The sequence below is a fragment of the Gavialis gangeticus genome, unplaced genomic scaffold (assembly GCF_001723915.1).
Source record: "Gavialis gangeticus isolate Ggan-Ray unplaced genomic scaffold, GavGan_comp1, whole genome shotgun sequence".
In the NCBI taxonomy this organism is placed as follows: Eukaryota; Metazoa; Chordata; order Crocodylia; family Gavialidae; genus Gavialis; species Gavialis gangeticus.
The window spans coordinates 94,080,146-94,106,766 of record NW_017729024.1 but is presented as its reverse complement, the minus strand read 5'-3'; the positions used below and the strand labels follow the sequence as shown (position 1 = coordinate 94,106,766).

Here is a 26,621-nt window from a genome sequence, read left to right as displayed (position 1 = left end):
GCTAATCCACTTAATCTTTTCATGCCATGATCTGAATCTTCTCCTACACCAAACATGGGCATGGCCTGAAGTCTTAAGTACCAAAACAGTGGTGCCAAGGAACAAACATGTAATTTCACATTGCTACATAATGGCTAAGAGTAAGACACTCAAACACACTTCAATAATCATTAATAAAGTGCAGATGATGCATCTGTCTCTAAGTATATGTATACATACCTGTCAATCACTGAATTCCTCCCCACCCCCAAATTAAACTAGTTTCTATCTAATATATAAGGCATGAATATCCTGTTAAGTGGTTGGACTGAACAAGTTACATTATTTTCAGTTTTAAACAAGTTTGTAAATGGAGTAATTGACACTCTTCTCTTATGCACATATTGACTTGTGCCCACTGGAACCAAACTTGCTGTCTCTTTAAATAATCTTATTAAGAGAGAACACTGAATTACACAACTTGAATCACCTGGTATCCGAGAACAACAATTCAAAAGAGGAGGGGAGGTGTTGGAGAAAGGGAAACCAGTGGTCAAGCAGAAGCACCAACATGCATTTTTTTTTTTAAACTAGCCAAAGCAAATATCTAACCAAGCATATGCTAGGAAAATTATTTAACTTCCTTCCCAATCCCCCCCAATTCATTGTACAAGAATATCTTTAGTGCTCTGAAGCCACAGAATACTCTGTTGAACTGTATGCTGTTGGAGAATGCTTAGGCCTTTTTTGCATGTTGAAAAGAAGTTTCAAGATCTTTCACACTCATAATAGATGTCTACACCGTTAAATTACTATTTCTTTTCTTAGCCTAAAAGACACTGCCATTTAAGAGCGTGGCCTCTCTATTGTCCTATACACTAAGTCGGGGCCCTGAACAATACTGACAGCTGCTATCAAACTGAGCTATGCTTACTTTCAGTGCAGCTGCTGCTTGTATGAACAGACAGGCTCCTGATGCCTCCTCCCCTCTGGGGAGACAGGTTGACACACTGCATGTTCAATGAAGGGGAGCAAAGGTCCACTGAATTGTCAACCCAATTTTATGCTACTCTGATTTTCCAGGATGCACACAATCCCCTTCAAACAAAATCAAGCATATGTCAGAGCATGAAACTTACTGTGTAGCATAGGATAATTATTGATCATCTAAAACTGTAAAAGATCACTCTGACATGCATCTGATTTTAGGAGTATGCAACATAGCATCTGTATTGAAACTGAAGTACATCTGTGCCACTTACATGTTTGTTCCCTCATTCCCAGTTTTTTAACTATAAATTACATTGTCGAGATGTCTTTCACAAAACACATGGTAGCATTTGTACTTAAGGATCTTCGGAATTTAAACATGACAAAAAACCAGAGTTTTCTAGTCTTAAGACTAACATACCATTTCCTGCTTCCAAAGAGGCCTTCTCACAAAAAAACAAACAAATGAAGTCCTAATTGTGAGCTGTAGCTGTAGATCCAAAAAACTGAATAAAGTATTTTCAAAAGAAGCAACCGACTTCTTGTATTACTCGGCATAAAATTGGCATAACAAGTATGGAAACCCAAATTTTGCTCTAGGAGATTTGTCAGAAGATTTCTTTTTACTGTGCAGAATTCCCAACAAGTTTAGTCCAATGAGAAAGGGCTTTTCATACTAAATCTGTCCTCAAAAGAAGCCACACACTTTTAAACTGCAAAAAGCACAGTTCTCTAATCTTTGCTAATCAAATATCATACATGCATGTGTACTGTATGAATATTTGATTTGATCTTTGAACTAAAGCAATTCATTACTCATGGAAAGCATAGAGAGGACTGTAAATGAATGCAGACATAATTTTTAAATGTGATTAGTGAATCAACTAAGTAACAGTCAAAATTTGATACTAAGGGAAAAACAGGGCTCAGATTTGAAGAGGGGGGTATGTTTATGCAAAGCTAATCTGTCAAGTGTAATAAAGCAGCTTGAATAAAATTTAAGCTGAAAATCCACTGAAGCTCCCCATTTCAGGGAGGAAAAAGCTATTAAAAGGAAATGAAGGTCACCCTCCCAGTTTATTTCACCTAATTGACTGCCAATAGCTTACCACAGGCAAACCGACTGCAGATCTGCAATTGAGAAACTGATGAAAGGAGAGTTTTCAAGCTGAGGCTCATTCTTTTAATCCTCCCTTGCTCTTATGTTTTTTTTCCATCTCCAGTTGGGATGTAATTTTAAGCACAGATGGATTAACTGGTTCCATTGTCTGTAGACGTCATTGGACTATGGCACTGTTAATCCGTACAGCAGCATGTCTAATTATCATTACAAAGTGTCTGAGGGAACTATAAAGACCAGCAGGGCATCTTCTCACAAGCAATTAACATAAATTGATAAATGAGTAATTTGAATCCGCTCAAGGCGCTCACATATGAATAAAATCAGAAAGGACGGCTTCTTGTTTCGGCTACTTCTTTCACTTAGCCTGGAAGGGCAGAAAACATGAGAAATATTCTAGACTTAGTGGCGGGGGAAATGAACTCATGCAGCGGAAGGAATGCATGGTTCACAAAGTTCATTAATGCAAAACAAATGACTTGTGATTGACAACCAGTCACAAGCAAGTAGTATTAACTGATTTCAGCATATTTAGAAGAACAAACTTGGTGAAAGGCTATTAGAACATTGTGTCTGACCATTAATACCGTTTCAAAAGCAAGAGAAGTTTCTTTTCATTAGGCTACTACTTTAAAATTCATGAACGATACACAAGAAAGGAAAGAAAAGAAGAATGAATAGTTGTACGAGTTCCAAAACCCTAAATTTCAGAAAGAGCAGGAGGTGAAAGCAGAGGTAAGTAGTTCAACTGGTACACAATGCTCATGATCAATAAAATAACTACCCAAAACATAATTTTCTTTCTTATAACAGATTCTTTTTTGCTACAAAAATCACAGGTGCACCAAAACAACAGAAATAATCCTGTTACAAAATAAGCTGATGTTAATTCTACCTCCCCAGCTAAAATGTTCCTAAGTCAAATAAGTTTAAGTAACAATATTAATATCCAAACAGTATTAGAGACATTAATACATTCCCAAGTTTACTTTAAAACTACCAAAGCAGTAAGAAATGAAAGCGGGTTATACACACTGTAGGAGGTAGACCTGGAAGGCCACGTACCCCGATGATGGCATTCAGTTCAGCCATGGTCACTTGTTTGGCACGTTCTACCGCTTGGGCAACTTGTTGCTGATGCTTCAAAGAAAAAGACAGAGATTGAATATCTGTGTTAATAAGCAAATCAGCTATAACATTTAAGGCTACATGAAAACACAGACCAAAAAACAATTACAATGTCTATAGAAACAGCTCTTTAACAAGGGCTGGAAAGCCAGACAGAAGCCCAAGTTATCCACTGGAAAAGTATTTTATGCCAGTTAAGATTAAATCCCATGATCCTGATCCATTCATTTCACTGTTTAGAAGTAAACGAAGAGCCCTGAAGACAATAATCCAATATTTTAAAATGGTCTTTTATAACTGAACCACGAATTGTTTATCAACTCCGTTGGAAAAGTCAAATTAAAGTTGATACTAAGATTTTCTTGGCCAATACCAATTATTAAATCAGCCATATCAGCTGATAACAATCCAATAACCAAATTTACAGGAATGGAGCCCGGCAGCTTGGAAAGCAGCATCCTACCAGTAAGTGTGTGGGAGGGAAAGAGCATGGGGGAGGGAGATTGAGGACCTCACAGTAAGGAAGGGAGTGGGGCAGGGGCAGGCGCTGCCCAGACAAGGTAGTGTATGTGACACCGTGGCCGATAGTGGGATGGAGTCACAGGCACCTTGTCCGGGGGGTGCAGGGAAGGGCATGGCTTGCCACCACTGCATGAACCCCTGAGAGAGGCATGGGAGGGGAGGGGGGGGCACGTGTCCCACCGGACTTATACACGGGGTGAGAGCAGGCTGCTTGCTGCAAACTTGGGGCTGCACCAGCCTCTTCCCAACACAGAGGGCTGGAGCTGCAGCAATACTGGGAGGGGTGGCTATAGCCTCCCAAGCCTCCCTCAGTGCCACCACTGCTGCCACCTGCCCCATGCAGCTAAGCCCATCCCTCCCAAGCCTGACCTGAGTCCAGCCTACCCACTGGCAAAAGGCTGTCACAGACCCTGGCCTCGAACCCACAGCAAGCCACCTGCACTCACTCTACACACAAATCCGGGGGGGGGGGGGAATGACAACACATGCCCCCCATAAGTGTGCACAGCAGCAGGTAGCCACCGCCCTCCACCTACTCCATGTTCCCTGGACAAGCTACCCACAGCTCCGTCCCACTTCTGGTCTCAGGTTGACATTCAACACCCTGACTGGGCAGCACCTGCCCCTGCCCCTACCCCTGCCTCACTCCCTCCCTCACTGTGGGGGCCTCAATCTGCACCCCTCATACCTCTTCCCCCTGTTCTCCAAATTGCCAGGCTGCATACCTGGCCATGTGCATTTATCAGTGACATAAATCAGCCAACAAAACCCAATTGCCAATGATGTTAATTTTCCTGTTATTACAGCCAAACTGATATGTGACTGATATATCAGTGCACCTCTAATTGATACCAGCATCATTTTTATACCTCATATATCCTTTGGCCAATGATTACCCCCCCCCCCCAAAAAGAGGCAAAATAGGCAGTGTGCTGTAAATATACTCAATAACTATAAACAGTGTTTGAAAGTCTAATCTAAAATAGGTTGCAAAATGTAGTAGAAGCAGCTTCCAAAGCTTCAGACTGTAGGCAACTGGGAACAAAAAAATCCTGTAGGTATTTCTGAAAATTGTTTTATGCCCTTAAACATTTTGTGCAAGCTAACTACTCTACATTGTATGTTACTTACTTAAAAATCAGACCCGATTTTAACATAAAACTTTCTAATTTCACTGAATGTAACACCTGACTGCTAAGTAAGTTAAGGATAGTATATCATCAAGAATGAAAACAAATAATCATTATTTCGATAGTCATTTTACAGATTCACACCCTGCCCTCCCCCCAAGAATTAATTTGAGGATGAGCTATTGTCACCAGTTCTTCAGTTTGAGCTAAGATCTGTTAGACCAAATTAGCAGGGGGGTTGCACACTTCAGCTCTAACAGATGTTCCTCACACTTGTGCATTGTGATAAAATTAACATCTTAAAACTAGCTAATTTGCAAACAGAGAAGCAACATAATTGCACTGTAACAGCTGAACAGTTTTACTTACTTCCTGAGACAAAAATGGGATGACTTGTGCACAAATCGTATTCAATCTCTTGGCAATTTCTGTCTGTAGAAAAAAAAGCAGATATTTTGGTTAAAAACATATTAGGCATGTTTTCATACATCAGCTGGTTTACAGGATCAAATTAAGTAAAGGGACTGTAGAAATTCACGAAGATGTTGACCTTCTCATTTGCAATGCATGTGTGAGTGGTTCACGTATACAATTCCAATCAGGAGACAGGTCTAGTCTAGTGAGTTACTCCAGGATACAGGTCTAGTTGATTACTCCAGGACATCTGCTACATTGCAAGTATTACCACTGCAAGTATTACACAGAAACCTGGTCTGTATGAATAACTCATTAACAAGTAAAGCATTTGTTAAAATCCAGCATAAATTACAGCCTTTTAAAAGGGAGGATTTATGATGTTTCAAGTTAAAAGAACATAAAGCAATATGATATAAAAAAACTCTATGCAAGGAAGACTTTTTCTGCGATTACCATCTAGAGCAGTGGTTCTCAACCTTTTTAGAGTTGAGGCACACCCCATTAGACTGAAGACCCCTACTGGAAAATGCCAGCTCATAACTTTCACTTGTTTTTTGACTATGGTAAAACAACAGCACAGTGTTTCTGTTGCAAACAACTGAGAAATGCCACAACAGGTCAGAATGTTTTTGACACCGTGGATTTCTGGGTTTAATCTTGAGAATCTCCTTCAGGTATCTGCATACCTAAAGGTGGGAATACTGTGCATGACCCTTTAAAAAAAAAAAAAAGTCTCACCACACACGGTTTGAGAATCTTTGATACTGAGCAACTTATGACCAGGGACACCCTGACTTGGTGGCATTCATTGGCAAGCGACTCCCCAGGTCCATGCTGCAGTTAGCTGCCTGGGCTCTTGTGGAAGGGGGGAGCTGTCCTTGTGCCACACTACAATAAGCTGCCAGGGGCTGCAGTAGAGGGAGAGCTCAGTCCCTGCTGCCAGAGCACAAAGGTCCAGCACAGGGCAGGTGGGGAGACAAGAAGAAGCAGTAGTGGTGGCAGCTGGGTCCTTCTGCCTGCATGCCTCTGACTCAAGCTGGATCATTCTGCCCCCCCTTAGTGAAAGATATTATATAGCTGATCTAGAGCTATAAGTTTACCACCCACTTTAAACAAAGAGAGTGAGAAAAAGACCTATTACCTGCCACAAAGTTTACATCTTATGAAACAGAAGCAAAACAGAACAGAACAGCTTACAGTTGAAAGCAAGATACCATAAAAAACTCCTAGAAGGGTCTTTAAGTAGAACAAAAAGGGTTTGTCAGGCAATGCAGGAGAAGGCAGCATGAAGAATATGAGACGAAGGGAGCATGGAGAGAAGAGAAAAATGAGGACTACTAATGCGTAGGCAGAAAAACTTTTGGCAAGAATACTCATAGTGAGGCTGAAGAAGGTAGTATGGAAAGCAGCGAATAAAGAAACTGATATACTAGAAAGGGATAGGTGCAGACAGATTAGAAGGAAAAGTCAATTTTGGAGACAGCAAGATAAAAATCAGGAGCACACACGAGGTACTCAACTGACAGCAACAAGATAGGACAGAGTTGTCAGAGACAGATTTCAAAGACATCCATACAGGAATCAATTGAAATAAAGAAGTAGATGGAGGACCAGAGCCCAAGGGGAAAATACACAGGAGCCCTGATAAAGATAAGGAATCACTGAAGCAGATGCTGAAGCAGCAGTAATAACTTAGGAGAAGGAAAAGAGGATGAAGGATCACCCGCATTGAAAGCAGAAGAGAACAGAGCTTGATCAAATATTGTGAGTTCTGCAAAGCAGGCCGGTTTCAAGTGCCACACTCCCCCTGCCCCAAACACACACACACACACCCCGGTCTACAGAGTCACAAACAAGGTTCCTGGGGGTCAGTCATTTCCATCTGCCACAAACTTATATTTGCATTTACAACATTTGAAACCTTTAACTATAACTGGCATGCAGGGAGGTATGCAGAACATCCTCCAACTTGCACTTAACCTCTTTAGTCTTAAGGAGGAGATTTTCAAAAGACATAAATGACAACTCTTCAGCCCGCTGAAAGTTAATGGAAGCTAGGCAGCCTCTCTAGTCATGCTTTTGAAAAACTCCTTGAATGATCTGTCCAAAAACAGAAACCTCACAGGGCAAGGTAAGAATTACAGTCCATGACTCCAAAGCTTGCACCTCCTACACTTTTAAAGGAGTCAAGTCCTTGATAAATCACCAAATCCTGTGTCCATTTCCCCAGCTGTAAACTACCAACAGGGAAACAATAGAAGATAACTAGTGGTATGTCAGACAGCGTCAACTTCCTTCCAGATTTCCCTGAAATAACAATAACACAGTAAAGAGGTGTTGTTTCTCTCAGTGGCTGTTCATTACTGAAGATCCTGCTGTAAACAAAAAACACACAAAAAAAGCACCCACTTAACTATCCCCCACAAAGCTGCAGAAGATTCTTGGGGCAATCATTTTTTGTCTCATTCTGATCTGTGCACGCCCACAAGGAAGGCAACAAAAGGTCCTTCATGAGTCTTACCCAGATCAGAGGTAGCTTTCCACGGGTATAAAGTTGGTAGAAAAAGCTCCAAGCCCTGAGCCCCACAACTTCAAGCAAAGAGGTTAGACGAACAATGTAAACAGAGCTTCCCTTCCTTCCTGAAAGGACCACAGCAAGCTGAAACTAAAATAGCCCCCATATCCCTGAAGCCTGCGTCAATGTAAACCAGTTACTCAATAGCTGTCCCACTGGAGCTTGGCATAATTGTACTCCCCACTCAGGGTAGAGAATTGGGTCTTTCTCGGGAAGGAAAAAAAAGTAGTAGTCTTTAGTCTAACAGGAGGAAATGAGAAGCCATATTTAGGTAAGCACCCTCTGCCCTTGCTTGGGTTTTTGTTTCCATGAACAAACAAACAAACAAACAAACAAACACTTTCCAATAAGAAAACAAATACCAAACTAGAGAGCACTGGGGGAAAAGCGGGGCACGAGGGAATTTGATTTGCATCTCTAGCACAAAGGGACTCCCATTTCAGTGTGCGTTTGGGGCTGCACTGCAATCCAAATAAGCTAAAAGCAACAGTAGTACATTAGGAAAGCTCCTTCTGTATGATCAAACTGTTGCTGACCAGTTATTAATTATGGGAATTTTAGCCATTTTAACTTTCTAGGCAGGCAGAAGGCAGGCTAGCATTTCACTTTATAAAGCGCTAAATGTCTCTGAATTAATTTGTAAGGTGCAGTTCTGCTCTGCCTTCTGCTATAATTCACTCAGTACAGGATGGACACTCCACCCCATGCCCTCCAGAGCTGGAGATCTGCCGTTAAAATAGGAAGACACGTTACTGCTGTGTAACGTCTTTTATCCCCATAAGGGACAAGATAAATGCATAGACCCCAATAAAAAAATGCCCCAATTAAAGACAGGGCACAAGACCTTGGCTTTTGTAACAGTAGTGTAAAGAGAGCTTGAAGATGAAGAGGAAGGTGAAAGGAGCACATTAGATTCAGGTGAAAAGCAGTTTTAGTCAGAAGAGCGCATATGAAGATTCTCCAGCCTATACTTCTTAAAACGGATACTGATTTACTGTAACTTTGCTGAAAGCATTTGCTTCTGATTGGTTAACGGCTCTTTTAAAAAAAGAAAGTCTTATAAGTTGTTCAGTGTTGTGTGCAAGGCACACACTTAGACAAACTGGCCTTCAAACATGTAGAGCCGAGATTTACAAAACAGGAATCTAAAGTAATTTGAAATAAGGAAACCAAAACAAAAATGATAAACACTTCTCTGGAATAAATTTAGACAGGAATGATCCTGCTTTAGAAAAGTAGGGTTTATAAGGACCTTACAAGATCCAGTCCAACCCTGCTCTCATGATTCCAAAATACAGCACCACTTTATTTGGTGTCACAGTAGTGTTTCAAGTTTAACACCTATGAATTTTCAAATTCCTTTTTCTCAGAAAACTGCAAAAGGGATCAGACAGATTGGAAGCAAGAAAATACTAAGATAATATCACTTGTCTTTGGACACTGCATCACTTTCCCATTTTTTATTTAATATAGCATAAACTGATTTTATATTTTTCACTCCCTCAAAAAGTTTGGATGGGCAAGTCAGTTAACATTTACAAAAAATAAGCTGAAAGAGATTTGTGACAAAGGGTTGTAAAAACAAACAAAAAAACCAAACCCCCCCCCCAAAACAAACCCCCCCCACCAAAAAAAAACAAAAACACACAAGAAAACATTGTTTCCACTGTTCTCTTCTATTCAAATATTCTACAAAGATCAGTTTCTTGTTGTATATTGAAAAGTCTGTTGTTAAACTGAGCAGAAAGGGACACCATCAACTTTTAAAGAAAAAGCCCCATTTTAATTTGAATAAATTAATTTGAATACTATTACCAGCCTCACCACAGCTCCCAAAAAGAGAGAGAAAGTTCCCCAACTTCTAACTTTATAGGAGTCAAATGAGAAACCCAGGTTCAATCAAAATTGCTACAGGATCATGAGGCAGTCACTTAACATTTTTTCATTTGTAAAACATGGTGAATGAGTTTTTAACTCTTCATGAAATAGATAAGAACTACAACTAACGAGAGGTTGTGAGGTACCATAGACATCCAAGCTGACTGCAGCAGTAGCATCCAAGCTGATTGCAAGAGCAGCCAGCACAGAACTTGGGTTTCACCGACTATGTAGACTACACCAAACCTCCTTCCAAACACAGCATCTCCAGAATTTCTGCAAGTTAACCTCCACCAAAATTCTTCAGAAACAGGCACACACATATACAAGCTTAATAGGTTTTTCCATATGTTGTTAAAGGCCTAACGATCATTTATAAGACTTGTACACCTTCATGACTTGACTTTAGTTCTCCTCCTAGAAAAATGTCCCACATTAAGAAACACTGCTCTAAACTAAGCAGACCAAGTTCTTTGGGTAAATCCAGTATCTTGTATTAGACCAACTCAAACAGTTGGAAAAATTCTTTTTAACAAACTTTTGTGCACAAACACCCTTTGTCAGGCTGAGGAAGCATCTGCAGAAGGTCTGTGCTCTTCCTGGATGGAGCAGCAAAGCATCCAAAGGCCAGTAAACATGCACAAAGAGTGTTTGTGTCCAAAACCTTGCTAAGAAGAATTTTCCAACTATTTGATTTGATCTAATAAAAGAAATTGAGATTACCCAAAACACCTTGCTTGCCTTTGTCCTTAGACCAACACTGCTACAGCTGACAACCCTAACCTAAGCATGAATTTTAATAGGTGTGGCGGGAATGGAGCATAAGGATAATGAATGGTTTTTTTAAATAATTTATTAAAATGTTTCATTTCACCAATGCTTGGATATTGTGGTAAGTAATGTGCTCATGCACAATGCAGCTGGCTTTTGCTATGAATTTAACAAACTTTGCAATATATGCAACTTTTATGCATTTAACTTAGCGATTCTCAACCAGGCTGCCTGGGCACCCTGGGGTGCCAGGTGTCCTGAGGTGCAAGTGAAGTGTTAGGCGATAAACTGATAAAGTAAGCAAATCAGCACAGGCTCAAGGTTGTCCCCAACTGAACTATCCTTCATCTCCACTGCCAGGCTCCTCTGCAAGGAAATTAAGCACTGTAATTGTCCCGGGAGGCAAAGTAACAAGTGGCACTTACCGGCAGCTCGGGACGAGATGCACGTGGGACAGGAGAGGAACCCACGCTGCTCGTTAGCTGCCTTTTTGTGCAATTACAGCCGGCCGGTGACGTCAGCGTCGGATGCCGGCCAGCAGAGATAAAAATGGCGGCTGCGGCGATGGAGGGGGTGGATAGCCAGGGAACAGAGCCGTGGCTGATGCCGGGGGCTAGGAAGACCCCGCACGCTGGACCCGAGGAGCCTTGCAAGCAGGAGCTGACGCAGGCTGGGGAGAATGGGGCCCCCCCGACATAAGTCCATGCCAGACAACGGAGGAACAACAGGCTTGCCGGCCAGAGGGAGAACTGAAGTTGCACCTGGAAGCACGACGGAATCCAGGTGGGAGTGTCGGGACGACGGGGTGCAGAGGAAGGCACAACAGGGGGCGAAGACCCGCGGAGAGCCCTAAAGGGGTTTATGGTTGGGGGGGGGTATCACTGCCGGGGTCCATCATATTAAGGAACTCACGGGAGTTGGTCCAGGAGGCGATGAGTCAAGAGAAGCACGTTCCCTCCCTATTAGGTTCCGGTGTGGGAACAGAAGAGGGAAGGAATAGATTTACTGGTCGATTTTGTTGATTCGTTTATTTTTGTTACCCCGGGCGAAGGGGCATAGGGAATAGAAACAAATACCCCAGAGGTGGGACAGCAGAGACGCCTCAGCAGAGTTGCTCCTTGTGGTGACAGGTACCCAGGAAGGAAGGGATGGGAGTGTGAAGGGCTGTTGAGGCAGGTCCACACGGGCAAGCAGGGCCCTAAGCCGCGGTCTCTGGGACGCAATGGCGGAGAGGGTGACCCCACGGGAGAGGCCGTGGATAACAGCTGGGCAACTCACCAAAGGTGGCATGAGGCTGGGGGGTAGGGGTGTCAGAGCCCTGTGAGCGACCGCCGGGCAAAACCCAGGCCACCAAGGGTCCCGTTAACTGACCCCGCCTACTGAGGAACACCAAGTCATGGCAGGTGAGATTGGGGATGGCGATGTGGGGATAAGAGAACTGCTCCGGCTACAACACAGGCCCGGAAGGTGCGTGACATCCGCCAACCAATCGAAAGCTGCCCGAGAGCAGCTATTCGAAGCCCGGCGGTGACAGTAATCCATAAATTGGTTGTTGAAATTGGGTGTCACTCAATTCACAAAAGTGTTACCTTGAGGGCAATGAGAGGTGCATCAACTCCAAAGTCTGAGAACTACTGATTTTAACTAAAGCATTCAGACTTCATACAGCATGTATTTGCATACACAGCCATAGATATTGCACAAAATTATGCACTTCAGTCCTGTTGCTTTTCTGCTTTGATCATATTGTAATAATTGTGCACATCAAAGCAAAGTAATTTTGCTTTGCATCTACTCTTTGCAACTTTTAAAGTAAAAATTTCAATTCAGGAAAAGACTTTAGTGCAAAAGAAAAGAAAAAAAAAAATCTTACAAAGCTAACATATCAAGTCAAATTTGTCCATTGAAGGGATCACCTAATATCCAAACTATGGCACGTTATAGTGCCGTAACAAAGCACAAACAATGAATGCACACAACACTTGACTCCTAACCTGTCCTCTGTCCCCACTTCTCTAATAAGCTTTCTGCCCAAATTTGTCAAAAATGTCCATTGACCACCAAAACCTAAAGTATGCAGATCTTACGACTGGAAGTCAGTTCCTATGTGTATTCTACCATGTCTACTGTAGAAAAGTCAGTTGCTTGTTTCAGAATTGAGGAAAGAACGCAAACAAGAATATTGCCTCCGCATATAACTGCTGGTTGAAAAAAAGCTTCAACTATACGATCCAGACACGATTGCAGTCATTTTAATCATCTCCTTACTATGAAATCAATCCCCACCACAACTCCTCCTGAATTATGCTCCAAAGTCGAACCAGTCAAAACTTCTGTTAAAAGGAGTCTGAGTGGTTCTGCTAATCAGGACTTAAGTCACCAATTACTGATGCTTATGAAGATGTATATAGCTCTTATCTTCTGTCTTAGACATCTGGCAGTCTCCAAAAGTGTTTTAGTAACACTTACTCCTAATTTAACACAGCTGTCATCCAACTGCTGATCTTTTAGGCATATAGGGCAGTTAAAACAATGAGGGGTAAAAAAAAAATCTTGAAGAAAGCTGCTTGAGCAGAGACAGCAACACTAATTGCCTATGTTCTTTGGCTCACTGGCAAAGCAGATTGCAGAGGCCTGCATCTCATGTGAAAGCTCTTGTATCTGTATGGCAGCTCTTAGCAGAGCATCTCAAGTGCCCTTAATTGTTTATGTTCTTAATGCAGAGCCTCTTGAATACATTCATTTTTAATAGAAGGCTAGAGTGGCGGGCCTATCAAAGAATGACAAAGCAATCCCATTCATTGGTTCTTGCTGTTGCAATGATGGTCTTTTGATTTATTTGCAAATGACAAGCTTGTCAGGCCCCTGACTCAAGTGCTGCCCTCCTTTTGAAGCATCATTAAAAATTAACATGAAGGAATTCAGCAGAATTTTGTAAGACGAAGCTGAGCCTGCAATGTTTTGTATCTTTATTTGTGTATTCTTTTTGCCTTAGTTCCTTCTAATTAATGAGTTAAATGTTTTGACCTAACTGTTGCCAAACACAAGTTTGTACTTTAATTTGTCATTTTGCTAAAGTGCATTCTTGACATAAATAGCAAAAACAAAACAGCCATGCTAGCTACTAAATACAAGAATTTGTTATGTAGATCTTTTTGTTAAGCAGTGAAGACACAGTGCCCATACATCTGTATTGATTTATTGCACATTGTGAAAAAGGAGTTTATTAAAAAGGAAAATTTTCTACAAGTCCAGTTCATTTTTTACAATCATAACTTGGGAATAATTTAAGACATTAGAAACTCATGTTAAGACATGTAAAAGCTTATGCAGAAACCAACAGTTTAGTTAGGAACCTGCTAGGTTTTTGCTTTGGGTTAAGAAAAGGAAAATGCAATGCAATCTTAAAAGAGTCTATTTAAGCAGGGGTAGCCAACCTGCGGCATGGGCAATCTCTTTTTATAGCACACAGCATAGGAGGAGGAGCAGAAAAAGCAGGAGACTGGGGAGAAGAGGACTGGAGTGATACTCAGGGAGATTGCGGGGCTAATTTGCTGCAGTTATTCCAAAAAAAGTACATTCTGGTCTATTTAAACAATAGGAAAAAGTTGAAAGAGTTTCACATGACTCCCACGGATTACTGTGAAACCAGGATTTTGATTTTAAAAAAAAGGAGCTGTGGAATGACAGCCAACTTGCTTATCAGGACCATACTCTCATAAATTTTTTGTTAATCATGAAGTACAGAAAGATAATCCACTGTAAAAAAATTCTGATAAAATAAGCCATTTTAGTATACCGAATTAGTCTAACATTTGACTTATATTAAGGGGAAAAAATGAAATCCATTAGAATAAGAAAAGCAGAATTACAAGTGGAAACAAAAATCATCAACACCCCTGTTGTCAAGAGAGGACAAAAAACTATTTATTATCAAAAGTGTTCAAATTAAATTTAGAAACAGCCTGAAAATAATGATTGATCAAATTATCCAAAGCCATATTTAAAAAAGAGAGGGTGGAGGAAAAGCAATCATAGACAATGTCAAACTTCAGTGAACACACAAAAGATACAGCTGGTCAAGTTCACAAAAGCAACAGAAACCAAATTTAAGTACGCTGTGTCCACTTGCACTTTCCCCCCATATAAAACCCAGTACAACGCTGAACTCCTAGATGAACAAAATGGACTTCCTGCCATTTATACTGTGTAACACAGTAATCCACCAGGGACTAAAGGTCAATGTTGCACTTTTGGTCATTACTGAATCATTTGAGATGATCTGTGGTGAGGATGAGAGGAAAATCGAAGGCTGCAAGAATGCTGCAAATGGCTTGACCTCAGACCAATTTTCATCTCCATCTGTCTAACAGACATGTGGATAAAAGCTTTCTTTATGGGGTATATTTGACTGTTTTTAAATTCATGCTGCAAGCCAGGAATCAGTTAAAATGTAAGATTAAGGAAAAAAAAAAAACAACACACACACACACACCATTAAAAAAAAGAAAAGAAAACCAGCATTCTATTTACATTTTTTATTCATCATTTAATATTTAGCTCCCACTGTGTATTTTCCCATCTTCCTGCTGCACTGCTGAAGGAAGTTCAGTTATAATAGTAATTATTTTGCTTTAAAAAAAGGAAAAAAAAAATCAAAAACAACAAAAAGTACACACATTCATATATAATCCTTCCCTGAACACACCCACAATGAAGAGGTACTTCCATGCTATGCAGTTAAGCACATGCCTGCTAGAAGACTGTTACATAAAGACTTAAGTACTTCTTCTATAAGCTGTAGTTGCTAAGAATTTTTGAGGTATAATTAAATGTGAAAACCTAAATATTCAAAAGCCTCAAATGATTAAGTCTAGCATTCTCTGAACTTTGCTGTTCATGAGTTATTGAATCCAAGTTGAGCACCAAGATAAGCATGTATTATTAATGCCCTTTTATTTAAAACTAATACACTACAGTCTATTTTGGCAATGGCTGCAAAAAAAGAGGGGAAAAAAAATAAAGGCAACATGCCATTTAAAAGTTTAGGCCCCCACAGTATATCAATGTCAAACAACAGCATGTCAAGCTAAGATTCAATTCAGGTAAGTGCCACTGCCAAATTTTCTTGTTCCCAGACGTGCTTTAAGATTATTTTATTGCTTAAAATTTAATTTGTTCCAACTCGCGTCTCCATGACAACGTTGGCTAACCCTGCAAATCATTTGGGTAATTGGATATCTTATCTTTCTATTGCTCTCAAATCGAATGATTCTGCTAGAATTGTAACAGCCAATCAAATTTACAGGCCTCCTGAGTAATAGACTCAGAAAAGTAGCCACATTCATCTCCTCTTTACAGCCATATTAACCAGTATGCGACAAACTGTAGAAGTTGGTCTTCAAACTGTATTTTAAATTATAAACACTGTCATGCCTAATATTCTCATCAATAGGAGGGGGTGGGAGGGCTTATTCTGAACAGATAGTTTCCCCCTTTAATAGACTGTTTGAATGCAACCTTGCAAGCAGCAATAGGAACAACCCCACTTCAAGTAATGGGAACAATTCCTGCATTTTGGGCAAAAGCTGACAGTTTAACATGACATATCATTAGCAAAGTGCAGCTCTCCCACTGCCCCCATTTGTACTTGTACTCAACTTAAATTACAAGGTCAGTCACCCACAAGATGAGGATATTAAAACAGTAAGACTGTCTTCACATTTAATTTTTGCATGTGGGGGAAAAAGAAAATTTGAGAATGCAAATGGTGTTTGCTGGAACAAGGAGAACAAATTTCAGGATGTACTGAAGTTGCAAACCTCAATATGTTAAATTTCCATAACACTGAAATCTACATTTTTGAATCCAAGACCCTAGGCTACATTATTTGAAGCCTATCAGATGTCGGCTTAAGTTACAGAAAGGTCAAATTATTCAAACATGAGGTATATATGATGCAGGAGTCAACTGTTACACTTATCAGATGTCTACTATGGGTTTGGATGTCATTCAACTATAAAGTGCAGCAACTGGATACATTTCACTTGTCTCATTCCAATTCTCTCTATAACAGTGCATAGAGGGCTATGTAGCAGTTCTTGACCAAGCACTGTAAACAACTGCCTGTCCCACTTGCAGCTGTAAATGCTGTTGAACCCAAGCCAACTGGCAAGCAGGAGGCTGTTGTCAAGATGCTAAAGTGTTTCTTTCACACATCTTTAGCAGGTCAAGACTCTTTTTAAAACCAAGCTAAACAAAAGGGACAAGTTATCGCACCTCTCCACTAATCCAACTTTCAGCATATCCTTGCTTCAGGAATTCTGCCCTATGCCACTCAGCACCTGTGTACTGGAGGCCACTGGCCAGCCTTTGAATTACACTGTTCCTGCTTCCTTATCTAGCCTTCAGTAGGCACTAATGTTAAGTTAAGCCTCTGAATTGAAAGATGAAATAAGATTTGCCTCTGGTAAGTTCCCCACCCATTTTTCTCCCTCAGCCTTCAAATTCCACCTAGATGCTATATTCATCCAAGAACAAGAACATCTTCAGAGCAACTCAACCTGCTTATCAACAATTATTTAATTATGTGAAGAGTCTCAAATCGCACACTAGTGCATGCAAGATCCTGCACTGCCGCTTTCAGAGAGGATGTTCCAGGAACACATCTATCTATACCTGCTCCACTTCATGTCTGTACTTTGTTCTCTCCTTAGGACATACTGTCTCTGGAACAAAGCACTCTTTGTAGCCTCTTCATGTGAAACTTTGGTATACTGTAGGGTGGAGGGAGAAACCTAAAGGTTTCTATTAATGCATATGGGTAAGTTTTATCAGTTTCCTAAATCTGATTTTAAGCTCTTGGGATGACTTAGTTGTACAGAACCTGGACAAGGGGGCTGATGCTACTGATATTAAAATAAAAGTGAAGTGTGGGTGGACTCTGGCCTCAAGTAGAAAGGCCCAGATATGAAAGAGGAGATCTGAGAATGATTCGAGGTTATTAGACTACGAAGACCTCTGGGGTTTGATTCACTGGAAAACAAACATTTGTAAAGCAATTCTAAAACAAGGTACACTTTGTCAGGCCACAACACTTCCCTTTTATACACAGTTTTCTTATCTTGACCTCATAAAAATGGCTCTTTGCTCCCCTCCTTCATATGTTTAACATTTGATCAAGATGCAACTAAACAAATAAACCCATTCTGTTCCCCTTCTACTAAACCAAAAGCCACCTTTTTGTTTTCACTCGCTAATCCATAGATGCCTTTCAAATGGCACAAATAGAGGCGGCAGCATTTTGTTCTCTAAATCAATTTTCCCCTCAGCCATCAACTAGATGTTCCAGCACAGAGAAAGAACAGTCCTTCCCTTCTAATTCAAAAATCCATACTGCCATTGCCCTTGCAAACTGCTAAACAAGCAGTATCGGCAATTCACTTGTGTTCTGTAATATATTTACTGCAAATCCCAATGGCTTGCCTCCTAATGCAGTTTTCTATTGTGTCTGTTCTTGTCAATACACTGACTGGTCACCTTACTTGTAAGTTGCTTTGACCAACTGTTTACCCAAGACATCAAAAAGCTGGAAGAAGAACAAAAACACTGGAAAGAAATCTGGGCTTCTCTTTGAGCAATATCATTAGCAATCTATTAAATAGCCAAAGATGCTTTGTTTTTAAACACCTATCCAGAGAAACACAGATGACATTTCAAATGAGCTGTCATCTGCTCCTCCCAACATCCTTCCTAATAAATTGAAAACCAAATTCTTATCTGCACCAATGTCACTGTGTTTACAAGGAAACTGATGAATCACAAACAAGAACAGTTGTGATTAGTTTGGCACTTCCTTTTCTTGCTATTTGCTAGCATCGCCTTTATAAATATCAGAAAGTTTCTCCTTCACTAAGAGGGATTATTGAATCCTTAAATAAATGTTATCTAAATCATTTCTGCTAATTGTTAACTATAAAAATTAACTGCAGCATGCTTATGGATGCTAAATGGCTCATTCTCCCATTATAACAGGCAGTGTTTAAAGGAATACCAACACTTAAAAAAAAAAATCATAAAACAAAACTCGTTAACTTTTTTAAAAGTGTGTCAACTGGTTGTAATAGCACCTCTAACTACAGTTTTTGAAGATTTTTCTCCCTCATTCTGTACATTTGGCAACGCTCTGAACAGTTTCACTTTCTCTCCAGTACGAATAGCTTTGCTTTGTGTTTGTATAAATCTTTCACATAGCAGCTAACCATTTTTTCTTACATAAAAAAGATTAGTGATGCTAAAATGAAATAGAAGGAATAAAAAAAAAAAAAACAAAAAAAAACCCTGATGATTTAGCCCTCCCAAGCACTTAAGCGAATTATATTTTCTCCTTGTATCCATTTAAAAGTAAGCTATATTTTGAAAAGTGATTTGTTATTTATTTAAATACTACAGCACCCAGGAGCTGCATCAGCCATTGAACAGTGTCCAGGACACTGTGCAAGTAACATATACACAAACTTAATACTTGCAGGCTCTAGGTAAAAGAGAAATGTAGCAGTTCAAGATTAAATGAAATACATGGAGTTTCTTTAAAACATTCACACTTTCCAAGCATGTTTATAAGAACACATTTGTTAAAATATCTGCCTTAACATCATGGAAAAGCATACTTCCTCCATGTCACCTTCCCAAACTACTGCAATTTGATAAGAGGTTGTTAAAGCCTGTTACTTCAAGAAGAACAGTTACCCACTGAGCGAGCACCAAGCAAATTTCAGTTCAACGTGATGTGAATTATCCATGCAGAAGTACAAAAGAAACTTGGCTATCACGTGTACCTAAAAGGCTTTCCCTAATTATTGTTTAAAGGGAACAATAATTGAATTCAAGTTGTTAGGAGTACACTCCTGATAAGTAATAAACAAACATTCATTATGGTTTCCCTGGCCACACCTGACACAGTCTTAATCCACAACAGGGAACCAGGAATAGGATAGCCTGAGTTAGTGGAGACCTAATACATCCATCTATGCAGTCTTGTACAGTAAGAAACAAAAGTCAAATCAACTAGTTTCCTGTGGGCAAATACTATGACTAGCTCTACCCAAAGCTGCAGTTACTTTTAAAAGTACAGTAGAATGTTACACAGCTTCACCCTCATACAACCCGCTTGTCTAAAATTTGTTCTGAAGGAGTTTAATGAGGTGAAAAGTGACCTATTACTAAACTGAGAAAGTGAGGTCCTCCATTTTAAACACGGCTTTCAAGAACCAAAGGCAATGAAAGCTCCTGTACTCACACACCAATGCATCTTAAACAGAAGAAAGAAGGCAATTCAAATGCCAAACCTGACAGTCTTTTGATTTGTCCTTATAAACTGAGTGAAAAGAGTGAAGTAAAGGAAGAAGGAAATCCAAGTAAGCGTTCTTCCTTCTTCTGGCCTAAATATAACGGATGCAAGGTGGAGGTTTGCTACACATTGCTGTTTATGCTCCCAGGACATTACCAGTATAGCTACACTGGTAAGCCACAACTGGAAATGCAGTGCAAGCTTAAATCAGTTCCCTGAGGAGATAAAGATATCAGAAAAGAGTACTCTCCTGCAGAATAAGGTTTCATCAGCATGGACTGAAGGGCAAGGGAAGTATTTCAATTAAGCATGTGATTTCTTGGCCCCCCCCTTATTTCTGACAGCTATACTGGAAACGATTAAGAGGAGAGCAAGCTTCATATGCAAATCTAGCAAAGGAGTCACTGCACAAAAAGGCAGTTTGAATGCATGTGGAAAGCGATGTCACAAGTATCATGTGTTTAATGCATCTTTAAGGCTATTCTAACTCTGGAACTGATTACAATAATTTCAACAATAGTTCGCCATGTTCTCAGTTCCTATCCATTTCTTAGTAGACGGCATCTACCAGCTCATTTTCCACAGTCCACTAAATAACTATCAGATAGTAAATGTGTAACTGACCTGGGACACATTCAAGCCAATGATCAAGAAACAAAATGTTCCATCTCATTACCAATCCTCTCAGCTTTCCAATTCCCCCATGCTCAGATTGGCAACACTTATTATACTAGTACTGGGTGTATAATTGAGATGAGGGTACTTGATCAGAAGTTTTAGGCTGCAGGTATTCACACATTAAACACAGCTTTTTGTGAAGGGAAAAATGCCATATTACAACCTTGACAATCTTGATGTTTTCCTTTAAGATAAAGACAGATTATGTGTCCTTTGTGTGCAAAAGGTAACTGAAAAAGCCTCTAGCTTTGCTATTACCCAGCATCAAAATCTTTAAGAGAAATGTATAGCTATTCGCTCTAATAATTAAAATGCAAGTGGCAGGGGGAAAGAATAAAAAATTATCTTTAAATCCCTTCTAACAATACTGCCACCCTATTTAAGAGCTGAGGAGAGCCAAGTAAGCCTCTTTATTCCCCTGTATTTAACCCACTCCTGGAGACTGTTGCTCTAATAAGATATCACTAGATTTAAACCTTTAAGTATGAAGACTTTAAAAATGATTCCACAAGACAGACTGAACTAAGTAGAAATTTTGCTCTTGTATTATTGGTCAGTGCATTGGTCAGGTTATTATTTGGAAGATGAAAGGCAACAAGTCAAAGAAAGTGAAAAGGTTTGCCAAATAACAGGTTTGCCTTAAGGCACGTCACAAAGATCACACTAATCCACCCACAGAGACAGACACTCACCTGTCAGTGTTATAATGGCAGAAGCTCAAACAAAATGTACACTGCAGTGGTTTTATATACTGTTAGTGGGTTCAACAGCAGCGATTTTTTTTTGGCTGCCTGCCACCAAGCAAAAGCTAACCTTGCACCTTAACAATTTGGACTCTAAAAAACATAAGCAGTTTTATCTCATGACTTATTTCAGAAAATGACAGAAATGGCTGATGAAAATAAAAAACCATAGCTCTAATACCCAATGACAGCAATGCTTTGAGTTCAGTACAACTATCAGCATCCAATGAACTCTGTGCCCTGGTGCCAGCACACAAAGTACCCTTATCCCTAGCCGTAGAAGTCATAATGGGAAAATCTGATTTGGAAAGGATTAACCATGAAAGGAATAGTTCAGAAAGAAAAACTACAGAATGCTCCCAGATACAAGAATGCAGATTCCCATAGTGTATAAAACCTGTTTTATAAGATGCGACATGGTGTCAGAATACATATCTAAGTGCTATTTGAGAACAACGGTCTAGTTTCTTAATAGGTCTGGCTGCAGAACGACATACAAAGCAGTATTCAAATGGTACAAGGAATCCAGATTAAAGCTACAAATGGTAACACCTCAAGATGAAGCTATACTCCTTGACCAGTATCCAATTATACAGGAATACTAGGAGTGAAATTTATAGTTATGCAATTAAAAACTACCGCAACATATATGCACAAGAGGGGGAGAGAGTGAAGGCCACAAAGGCAACCTGAAGTTTGCCATTTCCTGACTTCACTTCCATTAGAGACAAATGTACTAGTTTTAATGCAGCAATTTGCATGTGAAACATTTTGTCTGGTAGAAATCTTAATAAAATAGCTGATATTATAAATTCCTAAACTGAAGGCTTTGGGAACTGCTGACACACCACAGTATCAATACAACAAACAAACCTTTTACACAAGCAGGGAAGCAACAAACACATCACTTTTTATCTGAGTGACACTTCCATTTTAATGCTGGTGCACACACTCTGCTGTATGAAGTGACACTGAAATAACATAAAAACACCAGCTCAACAACTCTGAAGGGCTTCACACAGAGCAAGGGTAGTATCCACACAGGAGACAGGCTTTAAGAACATTAAAGCTTGTTCAGTGGAAAGTTTCCCCATCACTGCATTTTTCAGTAACAAAGATGTTGTCAGAAATGACAATTTTTCGTGTCCCCTGATGATGCCTTGCTAGCATTTGGTTATAAGCCATAAAGCAGGAATAATTTCAGCCTGTCAGGAGTCTAGCTAATGCCCAGTTTTCCCCTAGAGAGAATTCCTGTCAAACGTAATGAGAGCTCCAAAGGCCCTCTCTACAACATAATGAGCACTTAGGCCATGCTGGTGATCAGCCAGCAAAAAGCATCAATTTGAGCCTGGCTACACCCTAGGGGCTAGACGTCACCAGTTTTAATAAGAATTATGATTACTATCTGCCAAATGCCTCCTCAGAACTTACTGTTAATGTTGCAAATTCAAAAGGATGGGGGTTTTTTTGTTCTGTTGTGTTGCTTTTTTCTTTTTAAGGCCACCTATACCGAATTAAAACAGTGCTTTCTTTTCCTTTTTTGTTTCCTCACACTTAATATTTTCGGACTGAATTTGAAGCTTTAGCATACTGCAGCAAGAAGGAAGACAGCATTCTTTTTTCCACAGAAATTACAGTACTTTTTATATGTAAACGGTAGCATGCCAGCTTTATATACAAGTATTTTTCAACATTAAAGCAACTAATTTTCCTACCAAACTTAGTTCATAAGCCTACCTTAGACAACTACAAAAGTTTATTTTCCCTCCACTCAAGCTTTTCTTAAATCTAAATTACAGCAACGTTAAGACTACAGTATTAGCCACATACCCTGCCTTTCCCCAGGTAGACTGATGCAGGTATAATACATCCTTGTTTACTTTAAAGAACTTCTACTCTATCACTGCACATTGGTATAAAATTAGTCACCACGTTCACATAAAACATTAAAAATTTGCGATGCACAAAGTTGTGGTCAAAGTGCAAGTCTCAGATACTCTGATTTTGTGAGCTGAAGCTTTAGAGTAAATAGCTAACATTTGATACATTTATTAAAGTTGCACACTCCCCCAAACATTGCAATATTTTATAGCCATCTAGGAAGACAGCTCCTAGAACTTTTAACCCAATTAATTAACTTTACATAGCCCACAACATGTATCAAGAGAGGCCTGACTTAGGTTGTTGTTTCAGCACAATGTGTCAGCATGTTGCAGTCTGCAATTAAGTTGAAGATAAATATTTTCTAAGAGTCCTTCATGGAATCAATAAATTACCTCAAGGCCAAACTGACACTTTTCCAAATTTAAAGTTACAAGAAAAAAAAGTCCTAAAGCACTAAACAACAACGAAAGAGCACTCTAGTTCTTCACCATACCTCAAAGCAATAAAGTTGTCATAATATTTCTATAATAGTCAATGCTTTGACTTTAAAACAAATACAATCTCAAACACCACATCTAAAACTAAAAATATCTAACTTTGACAAAATGATATCACCTTGCCAAATATTAAGCATACGATAAATTTACAAGGGGGGGAGACAAAAAATCAAAGAGTTCAGAGTTACAAAAGCAGAATTCAACTCTGAAATACTCTTGCTTAATGAAAGTCTTTGAATATACTGAAGATCTGAAGCCTGAACTAATCAATTTCTTTGCTGTGCCCTAGCCGGTCAGCCATGCTCTTTAATTTAATGAAACAAGAGTTTTAGATGAAATAGCACATATACATCAAGAAAGAATTGTATTGTTGCACTTTGAAATGTGTCCAACTGTGCAACTTCATCTAATGATAATTTTTTTAAGAGGCCATCGATTTCTGAAAGACTTATTGTACCAGCATCCTGATGAAAAAGTGAATGTCAGCATATCTACAGAATACTTGCACCCTGCCATTAATGCTTTCTTTGGCAGACAATGACTACTCAATTGAGGGTCCTCTGGGCTGAGCAATCATTTAGCTTTTCTTCTCTTATGAGGTCCTTAGTGCCTTGTTCCAGTTCAATACTCTTTTTATTCACCATTATAGTGGCCATAAGTGTGAATTTTATGGGAACTTGCAAACTCAAAGTCATAACTAGAGCTTTTCAAGTCACTAATCTTTTCATACTTTTAAAATACAAAGATTTCAGCAACTATCAACATATGTTGTGTACATATAATTCTTGTTAAACAGATCCCAGACTATGTCAACCAAGAATTACTCCACATAGTTCCTTATAAGACATCAAACTTGAGCACTTTTCTTTTTTTAAATTACAAAGACAAGCCTTTTTCTAAGATTCCTTACATACTGCAAAACCAACAGAGAACAGAAGGTTGCTGTTCTGGATATCTTATTTATACTTTAGGTGATGAGTTTACCAATTACAACTATGAATCAATCTACTCTTTCAGACAAAAACATGCTAATATAAATCCAAATCCAACAGCTACATTGAAGTCCACTAGCCACATTATAGGTTAGACTGTATATTTCTGAACACAGATATCTTACCTGTTTGTGCATTTCAATGTTTAGTCCATATGACATTTCATAATACTAAAATTAAAAAAGAGGAAAATACATTAACCTAAAATTGTAAAACAGTAATATATTGGAAAAAAAATAACACAGTTAATAAATAAAGGCAAGACAAACACACCATACTTACCATCACATAGTGCCTTTGCATTTCTGTTTTTTCACTTGCCAGTTTCTCACATTCCAATTTAAGGCTGTAAAAGAAAACACACTTGAATGTAAATGTTACATCATTTGTCCTGAAATCTACCTGCCTTCTTTCCACTTTGGCAGGGGGGAAAAAGTGATTTGAGTAGGGGTGGGGACAGGGACAAGTTCTCATTGCTACATATCCATACATTTTTAGTTTAGTATTTAATACAAAGACTAAATAGGAACATAAAAAGAACTAGCATTCAGTCAGATCAAACTTATTTTATATGCATCTATTCATTAAGGCTTGTATAACAAAAACAGTATGCTTAGCCCTTTGATCAGAAATTGTCTCAACTCCCAAACTATAGTATAATGTGATTTCACTACAGTTTAACTCCTAGTGGACTAGAGTCATGCACTGAAAAGGAAGTAAAACAAATAAGAGTTATTGACACAGCTACTTCTATAAACTTGTTTAGGTTCTGGTTCTAAGCCTTATTTCAAATGATCTGACTGTTCAGCTGGGTCAAACATGACTATTTTTGGCTTTGAGTATTACTTAAAAGTCAGTTTGACTTTAAAAACTTGTGAGATAACAACCTTTAACAAGTGGTAAAAGTGTATGCTCAACTTTTTATTCATACACATGTAGTTTACATTAAGAATTGCACAATTTTAACTAAGGGCTTTTTGATAAGCCAGTGCTCATCTACAGATAAAGCCCAGAGACCACAAGATGACTCAAGACAAAATATCTAACCAAAGCCTTCAAGAAATAAGAGAATTTATATACAGAACCCTGTATAGATCATCTCTACACTATCACAAGATAAAGCTGCACACCAAAGAACACAGTCTCTGTTAATGCCAGAAGTACTGTGCATGCAGTGAGAGGAAGCAGATCCTCAATATACACAGAGACCTTGGCACAAAGCATACAAACTAGGAATGGCATGCTTCAAGGATGGGACAGCAGCCATTAATGACTGCTTCAGTAGATTTAAGTCATCTTTTCAATGGTATTCTGCGTTTGCTTTCTTAAAAAAGAAAAAAAAATCTTCATCTCCTGTTTACATACCAATTACTGACATTTCCTTGATCTTTTCATTAAATGCACACCATAGAAGACAAACTACCATGAGAATTAGCTCCCTTAATATTTCCTGCTACCAAGTTAGACTGGATATTCTCTCAATTTACTCTGCCCTTACCAAGGTTTTGCACTCAAGAATTCTAACACACTTTTACAAAGGTGCATTAAGTTTCACACCACACGCTAAGTCAAACAATCTCCCCATTTTACAGATGGTCACACTGCATAGTGAAGCTAGCCCCAGCTCCCAGTCCACATCCTTAAACTACACTGCCCCTTACTAAACTTTTAAATTAACTGAGCAATTACAGATTTTTTTTTTTTGCAAAAATCTAGTTGGTCTAATAAAAGATCACCTCTACCACGTGTCCCAATTCCTTTTGCCTCTAGACCAATACGGCTACAACCTGGATACCTGACATCTTACTGAACTTGACGTTCTTACTTCAACAGTAACTCAGTAGTGCAAGGAACGGGCAAGAGTATCCACTGACCCGAGCCTAGCCTATCAGCAAAAGAAAACACAAATATTGACAGCTCTTGGGAAGCTTTAAACACACACGAAATAAAGTTCAACCAAACATTGTT

At 39.3% G+C, this 26,621-nt stretch overlaps 1 protein-coding gene across 2 annotated transcripts in view; it reads right to left on the bottom strand.

Moving 5' to 3' along the window:
* TLE1 (transducin like enhancer of split 1) overlaps nucleotides 1-26,621 on the bottom strand; it is a 112,361-nt gene that overhangs the window by 79,735 nt on the left and 6,005 nt on the right. Inside the window, exons 3-6 of one of the 2 annotated variants that reach the window (XM_019517412.1) lie at nucleotides 24,936-24,999; nucleotides 24,779-24,823; nucleotides 5,239-5,301; nucleotides 3,125-3,229 (exon numbers count right to left, since the gene is read on the bottom strand). In XM_019517412.1, coding sequence (XP_019372957.1) covers nucleotides 3,125-3,229; nucleotides 5,239-5,301; nucleotides 24,779-24,823; nucleotides 24,936-24,999 — 277 coding nt within the window. The remainder of the gene's footprint in view (nucleotides 1-3,124; nucleotides 3,230-5,238; nucleotides 5,302-24,778; nucleotides 24,824-24,935; nucleotides 25,000-26,621) is intronic. The other variant, XM_019517413.1, reaches the window with a different exon arrangement.